General features: G+C 46.7%; 1 protein-coding gene across 2 annotated transcripts; it reads right to left on the reverse strand.

The window, feature by feature from the left end:
- Positions 1-1,996: 1,996 nt before the first annotated feature.
- Positions 1,997-11,029, reverse strand: LRR1 (leucine rich repeat protein 1). 2 transcript variants are annotated; one of them, XM_075712447.1, is made up of 4 exons: positions 10,850-11,029; positions 10,651-10,749; positions 5,659-6,386; positions 1,997-3,003 (listed from the first exon to the last, which is right to left on the reverse strand). In XM_075712447.1, exons 1-4 carry the CDS (start codon positions 11,027-11,029, stop codon positions 2,751-2,753), a joined length of 1,260 nt encoding a protein of 419 aa, XP_075568562.1. In that variant the 3' UTR covers positions 1,997-2,750. The 2 variants fall into 2 exon arrangements, with proteins under 2 accessions (XP_075568562.1, XP_075568563.1); XM_075712448.1 differs by lacking the exon at positions 1,997-3,003 and adding an exon at positions 3,708-4,210.
- Positions 11,030-11,374: the final 345 nt, after the last annotated feature.

Below are 11,374 nucleotides of genomic sequence, written 5' to 3' on the forward strand. Positions count from 1 at the left end.
TGCAGCAGCCGCCCCGGCAATGCCACGGCTCCGGCTGCTCATCCTTCTGCAGCCAGCACGACGCAAAGCCCAACTCACTCATCAAGCACCTTGCTGCCTCTGGGACGAAGCTGCCATCGCAGAACTTCACCCTACCGAGATAAATGCTCTGCAGCGCAGACAGAGCTTCCGTGTGGGAATTGCAAGATGCTGAGAATATTAAGTCGGCTGGAACAAATTCCCAAAGGAACTCAGGAACGTTGTAGACCCCTCCGGCCCCTCTGCTTGGCTGCACGAGTCTTCCCTTCATCTTTTCTTGGAAGGTGGGAAAGCAGGGAGTTTAGAAAGCTCCTCCGCACGTCTGACCTCCGTGGAGACGGCAAGCTCACAGCACGCCGGGGACATCGCTGTGTTGCTAGAAGGTGCTCGCTCTGGTAGTAATGCAGCAATAGCTGGGGAAGAACCTCCGTGGAACAGGGCTCCAGCACCTGACCGCCCTCCTCAATGCTGGGTCAGCTGCTGTGGTTTCAGAGGATTAAAGGGAAGCCAAGTCAGTTTTGGGGATGACATTCACTTCAGAGATAACAGCAGCCCAGCGTACAAACACTGGATTAAAAAACCCCAGCAGTACGTGCAGAGCTGACGGGAAAACATTCCCATCCAAAAAGCCCTTTCCCACAGTTCACAGCCTCCCTTTCACGCCAAGAGAGGCTGCGCTCCTCTTCACGTTGCCTTTTAACCCCCGAGCTGATCCCTTCTCCCAGCACAGCGGGGCTTGGACAGGACTTCACAGCCTGCGCCTCACTGGCAGGCTGCTCATGTCCTGGGCCACGCAGGTGCGGTTTCCTCCTCTGCCCGGCACACCTGGCTCCCCTGGGAGGCTCTCAGTCCCTCACAGACACCCACACATCTGCATCTGCATCTAAAATTCCTGAGGAGTCCCGCAGGAGGCCAAATTTCTGTGTCTACTCCACTTCCCTCCTCTTAATCATGCACTCCACCTATAAGGTTTTTTTTTTTCCCCCCAAATGAGTAATCTTCAGGCTGCTGCAATCAGGATGAGATCTCTCTCCCTTTACAACAGCGTTAGCACATGACTATTTGAAACCTCCCAGGGTTAGCTCTGCAGTGCTTTCTGAAGATCGAAGATTGGTGTTGAGGTAAACAGGCACGCTTGGCTTCCTCCTTCACAAGTTCTCTGTAGCTGAAGAGCAACGTAGAAGGAATGATTCATCCAAATCTTCCTGTAGTTGCTGAAAAGTTACTGCTTTACAAATACTGTGTGAAGAGAACACAGTCAAAGTTATTTTGACATTAGCAGAAAGTTTTAGTGACACTCAATATTTCTAGAATAAAGGTTCCTCTTCCGATGGGAAGCGCCTCTCTTGGCCTTGTCAGAGCAAAGCCCTTGAGTAGGAGTGCTTCAATATTTATTTCTGCTGTGAAATTAGGGTTAGCGAAGAGTTTGAAACCGATGATTTTTAAAACGTGGATGAAAGTTGTGCTCACGCAGGAGATGTTAAGTGATACCTGCAAGCCAGGTACCTTCTCCCAAAGCCTGCTGCCGCCTTTCAGGCTGCTCCTCACGCTGCACGTCGCCTCTAGCTGTCACCTGAAGCCCAGCCTAGATCAGTTCTGCACACAGTAACTACAGATGTCTTGTTTTCCGATTGAAATGACATAGAATTGCCACAGTGGGGTGTTTTTCTATGACTCGAAAAGATGCAAAACATGCAGTTCACTCCTGTACAGTCAATACCGCTTCGAAAATAACAGCGTAACACGCTCCCTCCAAGCCATCACATGTTGCAGGGCATGGGATGCCTACAGACTTCTGAAGGGACTTTTGTTCCATGCTGTTTCAATACCCCAGCCAGGGACCAGCTGACAAGACATGAAATAAGGGTGCGGATACTCTCAAGTATTTCGGTATCTTCACCAGGAAAAAGGCCAGGAGCTAATCACTAGAGTATGCTGGATGAAAAAATCATTAGAGAAAACGCAATTCACATGTACGTAGAAGGGTTTAAAAATTTAATAAGTTGACACAGTGAACAATTCAAGAATCTTTAAAACATGAGAGTTCAGAAACAAAGTTTAGGTCACATATTTAGAAAAAGACATTTCTTGTGTAACAAAGAGATAAAACCAAACCCATTCGCTCTGGTAGAAAACCAGCAATGCTGGTCCCTGCTTGAAGTGAGAATGCAGTAGCAGAACTTTTTAAAAAGAAGCACCTGGAATTACATGACCAGTTTTGAACTGCTCACACTGTAATTTCTTCTCATAGCAACCTACCAAGTTGCTCTACAGTAAACGAGTCAGGAAGAGTCCAGTCCAGTGATAAAGCCAACGCAGTTGTCTTCTGTAGGCAGAGTTCAGAGCCTCAAGCGTAAGCAAGCAAAGCAGTCTGATATATGCTCACCCTCCTTCTCCTAGCAAGAAACCGCTTACGCCACGAAACAAAGAAAACTGTCACCATACTCCAAACAAAGTCACAGTAATAGGAAAGAGAAAGCAAAATACATTCTAAGGAAGATTCATTCAAGCTAAGCATTGCTTTTTATTCCAATCAAAGAGAGATTCTAGTGGTGGAGGAAGAGAGTCAGGCCACCGGCTCAGGCTGACGGTGCCCCCTCACTGCAAGACTGACATTTGCTGTCGACGGCAAATGCCCTGTGTCAGCACGGGTGGGTAACAAGCAGAAAACAATTTCAGGCTCTTCTGTCACCGGACAGAATTTCAGGCAGAGCTTCTGCACCCGATAACGGTCACCCGTTACTCTGCAGGTACCTATCCAGGAACTGGGAATAGCAGTCTAGAGAACAGAAGTAGCAGATGATGGGTGCTTCCGTACCTCCCATGTTATCCACGAGGACCACGGTGTGGGCTACGTGATGGAGATTCATGGTCACCGTGATCTGAATGAAGCTGCTCAGACAGGCACTTCCGCACTGGCACGTTTTAGCCACTTCCAGATCTTCACAGAGGTGGGAAGGAAGGAGATGACAACCATAAGGGATTCTGTTGAACAAGAGGAGCAAGTGTGAATTCACTACAAAATTAACCAACGTCACTCAAACACAGTGACACGCCATATGTACCAGTTGGAAGAAACGCCTTTCCGAGATCATAGGCAAGGCAAATCTGAAGTTTTGCCACTTGCAATATTGGACTGGTTAGGAATTCAACACCATTTTCCAAGACAGTCACTAAAAACATGCAACCACGTTACTGACCCCTAAGTACCAAGGACCTGGACTCCAGAAGATGCTGCAACAGGAACTAGGGAGTTCACACAAATTGTAACAGCCTGTGTCACAGCAACAGAAAATTAGAGAATTAAGAAGAAGATTAAGAATAATGAGACAACTAGGCACATATCTGCTCTTCCCTCACATAAGCCAGGAAGATCACTGTACTTCACCCTGGCCTGATAAGGCACCCACAATTTACTCCTCACTCTCTAACACGAAGAAGTGGTAGTAGCGTAAAAACACCGTATCCAGAGGAAACATGAGATGAAATGAACCTTTGTGCAATAAATGAGCCTTTTTACTTTGCAGACAATAAATTAAGGTTCTTTTGACATACTGCTCTTTTCATCCATCATGTCAAAAATGCTATTCAGGGCAGAAACAAGCACTAATTCTTTTTAAGTTTGCAGCAGAGTGGCATTGTGTTTGGGGTACAAAATAAATAATTTCCCTCAAGTACTTTGTCAAGTTAACTTCAAAATGTGGGTATCACCAGTGCCCAGCTGCCACTCGAGACTCACAGAATAGGTCCCACTGACTCACATCCCGACTACACCTACATATTCTCAATTCTTTCTACGTACCATCATTCACATAGCTAAGACTCCTGTGGGTTTTTTTTCCACAACCTCAATTTTGGGACATCCTTTTTTCCGGTCAGGACAAGCATAATCACAGCTCCGGTACTTGCCCAGCATGCCACTGTGAAGACTGATTTCCAAACAGTTGCTTTTGCGTCTTCCCTCCTTCTGTTTTCTTCCTTTCTCAAGGTTTTTGCAGCCCATCATCACTCCTGTTTCTCATTCTTCATTAATTCTCACCTCCAGTGAATGTCAGACAGAATGTCTGTTGCCCACTTGTTTGACTTCTTTTCCATTTTAGATAATCAGTACCGCTCTGACCAATGCTGTCTCCTAATAATCACAGACCGGTGGGCAAGGGGACTGCTTCCATTGCCCCTTGTCTCACTGAGACTGCTGGAGGAGAAAGCCTTTTTTGTTCTGTGTGATGCTGATTTTTTTTTTTTTTTTTTAAAGCCTGCTGCATGGGGGCCAAGGGCTGGGTTAATGACTAGGTATCCTTAGGTCCTCCGGTAATGTAACTGAGCACCAAAATCTGACCCGTGTTGAGGGATTATATTCTTTAGGAAAAAAACATGCCTTAATAATATTTATATCAAAACAATTTATATAAAGTTGGGAAAGGAGACGTGTGGCGTTTAATTACTCTAATAAAATCAGCAAAGTCAGAAGTGGGTAAGATTTGAACCAGAACATTTGGTTGCTCAGCTCATTTCCAGGGTGTGCCCTGCATGCCTGTGGACACCTTTAGCACAGACTTCCGAGCAATTAACCCAGGTTTACGGGGCGCTCCCCGCCCCCAAGGCAGGAATGGGCACAGAATGTAGATTAGGAACACTTCAAGTCTGTCTCTCACCCTCCTTCTGTGCCTGTGACTCTTTTCCATCCTCTTGCTCCCTTTTCCACCCAGAACAGGGTGGGAGTAGCAGCAGCTGGTACCGGAAGGATTGCAGGCAGTGGCATGCAGGCAGAGCTATGTAAGCAGTGTGGGAGAAGGGGGAAAAAAAAACCGATAACAAACAGCAGCCTGGCAAGGATAATGTTCACTTGGTGAAATAATAGTTTTAAAATTACCTCAGAACTGGGCTTCTCTGCATAAGACAGAACGCCCTCACTCCAACACCAAAGGAAATTAACAGCTCAAGGAAAACCAAAGGTAGGGAGAAGCCTACAGTAGGTAATGCCAGCTACAGCGCGACACTCGCCCTCTGCGAAGCCACCTCATGGCACCTTTCTAACGCTCCTCGGCTGGCGTAAGGTCCCATCTCAAGCAGAGGCAGACCGATCACGTCTGTGACTAGGAGCTGTATGGCAGAAGGCAACCTTTTGCCCACACACTGTTATCACACGGGAAGGGACAGCGACAGGCTAATGGGTGTTACAGACAGTTTTAGTGTACTTTAAGGTGAGCACAAGATGAAGGGCAACCGTGTTTGAAAGCAATTTCCAGTTAGAGCCCAACACAAAATACAATCGGTGCCACAAAATCCACTGTCATGTAAGCTCCTCAATACAAAATGCCAGAATTGTTCGGGTTATAGCACTGATTCTCTTTTCCCATGGCTGGGCATGAATATTCTGCTACGGGGGATCATCTTGTGGATAAAAACGTTTCAACCTAGAGCTTTCTCTAAATGCTTCCAAGTCACCAATTTACTGAGTTGTCCTGTATAACAAAGGGATGATTTTACAAGTGGAATTCGAAGCAACTTTAACCTTATGATTTTTAATAGCTGAAGAGCGATAGCCACTGACAGGAAACAAAAAAAAGTCAGGAAAGTTTAGACTCAAGAGGTTTGAAACGGAGTAGGTGCAATGTGTACCTACCACGCTACTCTTACCTGTAATTTACGGTTGCTCTTGCAGCACACTCTAATAAAGTCAATGGTATTTTCAGTTGTATGTTGGGAACAAGAGGATTAGGCTGTTCAAAAGGATTTCCAAAGAGATCCAAGTTCTCAAGACAGAGTTTCCTAAAGTCGCTGGGCAAGAAAGGAAGTTTGTTTCGAGCAGCTGACAGAAAGCGTAGATGATCTAACTGGCCAATCTTGAATGGCAACCTAATCAACTCATTGTCATCGAGCTTTAAATTAACGAGTTCTCGCAGCTGGCAAAACTGAATTGGAAGTGCTTTAATTTTGTTTTGGCTGAGGTCCAAGAACTGAAGAGATTTCTGAAGGGTGGAGTTGCACAGAGCCCCACTGAACGACTCCAGGTGATTGTCGTGCAAAATAAGCTCCTGAAGACAGATCAGGTCACCAATGGTAGCTGGCAGCTGCTTAATATGATTATGACTTAGGTCTAGTTTTCGGAGTTTCTTCAAACAAAGCACACGCATGTCGATCCGAGCGAGTTTGCAGTAGGAGGCTTGGAGATGTTCGAGGGAGTAAGGAAAGTTTTTGGTGAGAGGATAGTCCCTTCTTGAAGTTATGATCATTTTTGTCTTAGGTTTTTCAACTTCCGAGGTCTTTGCTGGTACCAAAGCTGAGAGCGGGAGAGCTCCTATGTCGGTCCCTTGGTGAGCCAGTCTCACAGCTGAAAGGAAATTCTTTAAATTGCTGGCATTTGCCTGCAGGAAAACACAAATGTGGAATTAAAAGTTCATTATTCTGGTGCTCATTTGTACTAACACTTTCTGAACTATTTTGTACATGCATCAGGAGATATTAACTCAGCAGGGCAATGAAATGGGAAAGGGAAACAACTCCAGCTTATTAGGTTGACGTGCTGTTTACAGTATTTAAGAACAAACGGCATGCAATTTGAATGAGAAGTTACAACCTCTCTGAATAATCCAGATCAAACAAACTCCGTTGCATCACTCAGAAAAGGAACAAAGCACTGAATTCACAGCTGAAAATAAAAGTACAGAGGAAAAAAAAAGCCTGATGCACTGTGATCTTCCTGACCTGTGACATGATAGAGGGACAGCTTATAAAAACACACACAGGGAAATCGGAGATCTAAAACTTGAGGCAATCATTTCTGAAAGTTGCGAGGAAGGAAAAGGATAGAAGCTGAGGTTAAATTTAACATAAAGGAAGGTGGAAAGCTTCAGGGCGGGTTAAGTAAATGTTTCTGGTCACACACAGCTCTGGTTGGTTGTGCCAGCATCAAACAAGAGGATAATTATTTACAGTCCTTCTGCAAACAACTAATTTTGCTTTAGGTGGGACATAACGTAATGGCAGTAAGGACAGAGAGTCAAATAAATGGACTATCAGACGACCTGTATTTTAAATAAAGGTCAAGAAAGCTGCAATACCTTTGTTGTACCGATATAATTAAGTTTTACGAATAACAGAGTGACCAAGTGTTTCTCTTCTAAATTTCCCAGCAAATCTCTACTCAAGCTGACATGCAGCTGACAGACACTAAGCTATAAAGTGAATTATAAAATAAAAAACCAGGATGCATCCATACAAGTAAAAGTCATCTCTCATTGCAGGAAAAGAACGAACTTGGAGTTTTGTCACAGCTCCGAGAGTCGAGAGGTTTGCACTCTGTTCCCAGCTGTAACTTGCCCAAGCCTACTGACACCCATTTCTGCACCCGAAAGACAATTTTGCTTCTGAATGTATTTGTTTATACCAAATTCTGGAGTGTCCAGAACTAGCTTACATAATACGCTATAAGCATCTAAGCACAACAGAGCAATGATCTTGGAGACTTCTGGACGCTATTGTGATATAAATAAAGACAATAAAGGTCAAACATATTTGACTGCATCGGTAACCTAAAACGATTGTTCTCCTTAAGCATCCCATACACATCTATTCTTCCAGCTCCTGATGGGATACCCTCTAGACACGGGGAAGCTGCATGCCAAAAACCTTTCTATCCAAGACCACCAATGTTCATTATCTCAGCCAGTCTAACTAAAACATTTTAGCTATGGGACTCCCCCGAGCTACAGGCAGATTTGTCATGTTTCCAAGGGTAATAAATAGCTAACTAAATTTGAAGTAAGGAGAAAAAGTCCTCCAGATCTGTAAAAGAACAAGTAAAATATGTAACTATACATTAGAATTGAGTTACAGGCGGTATTTCTTTGATCTCAAAGCATGAGATGCAACAGATACCTGTTTCTTGTAGCGAAAAGCTCTAATTTATTAACAATAAGCTTACGGGCCGTTCACATGACTTCATAAGAGTACTTTGTGTTCTGGATCCTTGAGACAAATTTCCTCCACAATACCTTTGTAAAGGCAGTGTAGTATCTGTAAACCTTGTTGTTGAGAAACCTTGAGTATGCTGAGAAAAACACTAAGACACATCTAAGGAAAAAAGCAAAGAATTAGTTGGAAGAGCTCAGGACACACTTTTCTGCCCCAAGTCTGAAGCCTCAACCACAGACAAGACGTCGGGAAAGAGGTTAATCTATGTTGATGCCTTACAAGTCCCTTGTTTCAGAGCTAAATGAATGATGACAAGGCAATTGGAGATTATTACATGGATTTCAGACCTTGCGTGCAATGCAGCAGGCACAGGCTTGCTGAAGGGAAAAAAAAACCCCACAGTGACTTTATTATTTTTGCTCCAGGGTTGAACGCTCCAGATGGATGTTTCTCAACTTAATGTGGCTGAATGCAGCAAATTGCGCTGCCCGGCAGAGTACAAAGAGTGGGGTTTTGCACGGCAGTTGCACGCAATCGGTATAGTCATACCTGGAAAGCTCTTTTCTACAAAGCTTTTGTCCATCTTTGAGAATTAAGAAGCCCTTCTGTAATGAAATTATGAAAGACTAGCAAAAACACTATGGAAAAGTTATCAGCTGTCTTAAATTGAGTTTCCAAGTTTAAGCGTCTAAGAGGAATATACAGTATCACTGGCTTTGGAAGAATTTAGTGGATTTGTTCCCGAAATTTGACAGTATGAGGGCAAGCCTTATTGTAGAAATGGGGAGCGAGGATCTAGCCTCCTTGGAGCAACTCTGGTCATTATTCTAACTCTTGTTTTATTAGATTCAGCTGAGACTTCCTTTTCAGTCTAACGATGTCACGGACTTTCTTCTCATACACAAAACAACACATGTAGTTCTTAACTAAATTACTACCCACACTGAAAGAATGTATGTCACACAGTTTCCTTACAGGCCCTATAAAGGGTCTAAATTAGATGATGTAGCACTAAGACGCAGACCTTTCCTCTCTAACTTTCTACTGCTAGTAGATCCTCTTACCACAGGCCCTGCTTTTCTACCTTTGTTCCAAGACAAACTTTTTAACTTCCCACAGAAGAGAAATGCTCGGAATAATGGATGTAGATATTTTGGATCTAACACAACTCGCATGAGTTTTCTTTTTTGCAAGATAGAGCACATTTGCTTCTGACAAGAAAATAATTAATTGGAAACATACTACTTCTTTTCTATTTCACCCTGTAACGTGAACTGCTCTCATCACGTTAAGGCTGCTTTCCTTACCCCCACAGCCATCGCTCTTGCACAGACAAGGTATTTCCAGTTCACCATAGCACTGTGCCACATTCTGCAAAATCTTGGGCTACCACAACTACATTCAGTTATTGGTCTTATTCCCAATACCGTAAGTGTTTTTTCTTTCTTACTGGGTCATATTTGTTTTCTTTTCAGTCAGTCACCGTCCCAAGTACAGACTCATTCGCCTGGTTTCTTGAGCAGACCTTGCAGCCTGCCCCGAGCTCCACTCTGCTCTGGCAAAACTGCTGTCAGCGCCCGTTGCAGCTGCACTTTAAACACACCCTGCGCGTTTCTCCTTAGACAGGCCCTTCGAGAAAGCATTCTGCTTGTGAAGGAGTAAAGCTTCACCATGCAGGATTACAGCTGCTCAGTCTGACCTCACTGGAATTATTAAAGAATCTCCTTCAGGCCAAAGAATCACAGTTGTAAGAGAAAGTCAAAATGATTTCCCAAACAAGCAATCAGTATTATTTGCTTTTATTTATGCATCCTAACTCTAAGGTTTTAGAAAAGCCATCCTGCCTTCCTCTTCTACAAGGCTACAAAAGATTACTGGAACAGGCATGGAAAAAAAAAATTAACATAAAAATTTAACGTTACTATGTGATTTTTTTGGTGAGCCTAGCATTATTAAAAACACTTTACAGCTTCCAAATATCCTATGAACTGTAAATAAATATATTGGTGAGTCCTACCATCAGCCAAGCATTAAGGCGAGATGGTTGCTGTACCGCTGATCCATACCATGTGTCTCCAGCTTTGAGACCACAGTGGGCACGCTGCTTGTCCACTAAGACAAGGGCATTCTCCGTTTTTTTTTTTTTAAATTACTGAAAAGACTATAAGCAATAACTGTTTCATAGAATTTACGGCCAAAGAGCAAAATACTGCATCAGAAAGATGAGAGAAGTTGTTTCTCTCTAAACAAGTGACAAAGAACGACGTGAAAAATGGACTTTTCCGCTCCTGCTGAGTGGAAGAAGGGAGAATCAGAACACAGCCCAGCAAAAAAGCTGGGTTCAGCCTTCCTGGCACAAAAGGAGGGACTTCCCTCGTATTCCCTTTTCGCTGTAGCCTGTTGAGGACGTACAAAGCCAAGCTCGTTCACGCTGCCTCGCCTACATCTCCGATGCCAAACCTGCGGCAGGTCAAACAAGACTGCGAAGACAAGGCTCGGTCGGTCGCTGCGTGGATTTGTAGAATCGCAGAATGCTCTGGGTTGGAAAGGACCTTCAGAGATCATCGAATTTTTCCAGATTTGCCGGAGGGACCCCACGGAGGGACCCCCTGGGGCCCGCCGAGCGAGCCCCCCTGCCTCCTCCACACGCCGCCCGCTGTCGAGCGGGACCACGGCCCCGACCCCTCGCCGGTGCCCCCGGCCGCGGCAACCCACCTTGCTGAGGCAGACGTCCACGGCGGGCTCCCGCAGGCGCACGGTGGCCTTGCCCTCCTCCACGAAGCGGGTGAAGAACCGCTCGATGTTCTCCTGCACCTACGGGGCACAGCGGGGGCTCTCAGCAAGCCGCGGGGGGAAGGAGGGGGCCCGCCCCGGCCCCGGCTCCCCCCGCCCCGGCCCCCGCCGCCGTCCCCACCTTGTAGCGAGCGCCGGCCCGGTCCCGCGCCGTGCACACCATGAGGTAAACGCCGCCGCTCCGCGCCCGTCCGGGCGGGCGGCCGAGCGAGAGGAGGGCCCTGGTGCCGCGGCCGCGGCCCCGCAGCCCGCAGGTGGGCAGGAGCCGGCTGACCACCTCCACCTCGCACTGCAGCCGCATCGCCGCCCGCCCCGCCGCCCACCCAGGGCCCGCTCAGGGGCGGGCGGTGAAGGCACCGCCCCGGGGGCCTCCCGCGCTCGCCGCGCACAGCCGCCCGCCGCCGTGCCTGCTTCCCGTGACCGCCGCCGTGCCTGCCTCCCGTGACTGCCGCCGGCCCAGGGGCCGCCGGGCCGCCCGGCGGAAGGGCTCGCAGGGCGGGGAGGGAGGGCGGCGGCGGCGGTGGCACCGGCGGAACCGGCGGCACCGGCAGCACCGGGCAGCCCCGGCGAGGGGCCCTCAGCGCGGCGCTGTGCGCCCGAGCTCCGCCAGGAGGCGCTCGGCTCGGCTCGGCTCGGCTCGGCTCGG

This window comes from Pelecanus crispus, chromosome 6, assembly GCF_030463565.1.
Source record: "Pelecanus crispus isolate bPelCri1 chromosome 6, bPelCri1.pri, whole genome shotgun sequence".
Taxonomy (NCBI): domain Eukaryota; kingdom Metazoa; phylum Chordata; class Aves; order Pelecaniformes; family Pelecanidae; genus Pelecanus; species Pelecanus crispus.